Source organism: Octopus bimaculoides, chromosome 8 (assembly GCF_001194135.2).
Source record: "Octopus bimaculoides isolate UCB-OBI-ISO-001 chromosome 8, ASM119413v2, whole genome shotgun sequence".
Lineage (NCBI taxonomy): Eukaryota > Metazoa > Mollusca > Cephalopoda > Octopoda > Octopodidae > Octopus > Octopus bimaculoides.
In genome coordinates this window covers 28,560,397-28,562,508 of record NC_068988.1, presented here as the reverse complement: position 1 = coordinate 28,562,508, position 2,112 = coordinate 28,560,397, and the positions used below count along the sequence as shown (strand labels likewise).

Genomic DNA, 2,112 nt, shown 5'->3' with positions numbered 1-2,112 from the left:
TTATTACAGAAAAATAATAACGCCACACAGTGGACTTCTCAAAATAACCACATTTAGTACCTAATGCGAGGAAAAAACAACCAACAGAAGATGACCAACTTTCTTTTAAAATAAACTTAATTGTGTATCGACCGATGTATGTATTAATATATTCTGCAAAGTGACTTTTTTAAAGGTATGTTTTGTAAAACATAACAGTTTGAAAATTCACAAAAAGATATTTTTTTTATTATTTTGATTTCAACAACAACAGCAACAACAACAACAAAAATACGAATACCATTTAGAACTCACTTTGGTAGTTTGTATTTGATTTTGTGGCATTTCTGTTGGACTGAAATGAGGAAAGCGAAGGGGTTTGCTAAATATTGGTGTTAAAAAGTTTGATGTTATTTTCTGCGAAATTGTCAGGTGAGGTAAAATCCGTTGTCCAATAAAAATCGGTATCCTGAATCTTAGTTTCCCGCTTAATCCAGAAAAAGTGATCTCAACTTGTAAATAGTGGGACACTTGAAATAATTTGCATTTGTACTGACTGGTACACAAGGCTGCATTCTTGTGAATAGGAAGGAAAATCTGGAATTTATTTTGCTTCTTTTCATTCTGTGATGGTTCCTCTATTGGACTAGGGTCCTTTGAACGCACATGCGAAATGCATTTAGAGAAACGTTCACTCTTTTCCTCAAACTGAACCAACTGGTTAAGTGTTCCTGTAATTTTCGAAACTGATTTTGTTGGCCATCCTGGGTCGATAGCTATCTGGAGACCAAGGCAGATCCTCTCTCCTGGTTCATATAACCTCTTGTCAAGGGTTAAGACAATGTGAACTTGTTTTCCACGACTGAACTTTAATTTGGTTTTCTCTTCGTGATTCACGGGAATCAATGCCTCTGACAGTCTGTTTACTAGGCTACTGGGAGATTCTTCAACTTGGAAGTGTTTCTTTCTCAGTAGCACAGTATGGGGGTCCCTTGATTGAAAATTGTAGCTTGACGGATGAATATTGAGGGGTGTATGAATATAAATGGCTATAAAGTAGGTAATTTCTAATACAACTGTGTTTTTATCTTCATAGAGCAATGATGATGGTATATCTGGTGGTAACCAGTATTTATACTGTGAGCTGTACAAGCCTGGCATAGCAATCATCCTTTCATGAGGATTACCCAGAACAGCAAACTTTTTATTCATGAAAACCTTTTTAGGGGCACCTCCGATTCCTGTTTGTAGATATGTAGCACTGCTTTGACCAACGATAATCATTTCAATAAATTGTAACTCCAAAGGATGTTTTATGTAAAACTCCAAGTCAATAGTCATCTGTTCACCAGGCTCGTAACTTGAATCATCTGCTTTTTTAGTGTAGATTTGAAAATATGATAAAGGGCTTGAGTTCCGTACCCTGTGTGTAGATCTACCCAGAGTTGGGAAGGATGTAAACACTTGGTGTATATCTCTACTCGATAGTGACTTTCGGATCGGTGCTCGATGACGTGAATGATATGTCGATTGACTCAAAGTTTTCCTCCTTAGAGTTGTCATCATTCGACCAGTTATTGAATCTGAAAAGTGATTTCTGATTCTATGAGGGGAAAGTTTTTCTTAAACTTGTATGATTTGCAGAAATCTCTGTTATGATGACACGTCTCCAGTTGAAGAAAATAATTTCTCAGCAAATCTTATTTATTTTGCTTTCCAGTGTTAAAGCAGTTGAGGAGTAGTTGCAGATTGTAGACTGTAATGCTTATTGTAGATGTATGTGCTAGCAAACTGGTTAAAGCACTTCTATACTCACAAATTTTTTTTTGTTTCTGTTTTAGTTTTTATTAAAGGTGTGTCATTGTAAAGTGATGTATCCAGCAAGCAATTTCTTTTTATAGCTAAGACGGCAACTTTTTGTTTTTAGTGATTTCCATGCACACAGTACAGATAATGCTCGCCTCAGGGGGGAGAAAACAGGTTCTACCTAAGTGTCATTTGCCAGCACCATACATAATACTGATTGACCAATAATGAAGCTGGATTGATATACAGAATGTTAAACACACTGTTCCTTTAAATTATGGAGGATATATATATATATATATATATATATATATATATATATATATA

General features: G+C 35.3%; 2 protein-coding genes across 3 annotated transcripts in view; one reads left to right on the top strand and one right to left on the bottom strand.

The window, feature by feature from the left end:
* Positions 1 to 2,112, top strand: part of LOC106871355 (alsin) — a 92,992-nt gene that overhangs the window by 36,101 nt on the left and 54,779 nt on the right. The window lies entirely within an intron of this gene.
* Positions 213 to 2,006, bottom strand: LOC128248556 (uncharacterized). Its single transcript, XM_052970014.1, has one exon. The coding sequence runs from the start codon at positions 1,543 to 1,545 to the stop codon at positions 241 to 243; it is 1,305 nt and encodes a 434-aa protein (XP_052825974.1). The 5' UTR covers positions 1,546 to 2,006; the 3' UTR covers positions 213 to 240.

Excerpts from the sequence above, each read along its gene's own strand:
- LOC128248556 (XM_052970014.1), bottom strand. The coding sequence starts at position 1,545 with ATGATGACAACTCTAAGGAGGAAAACTTTGAGTCAATCGACATATCAT.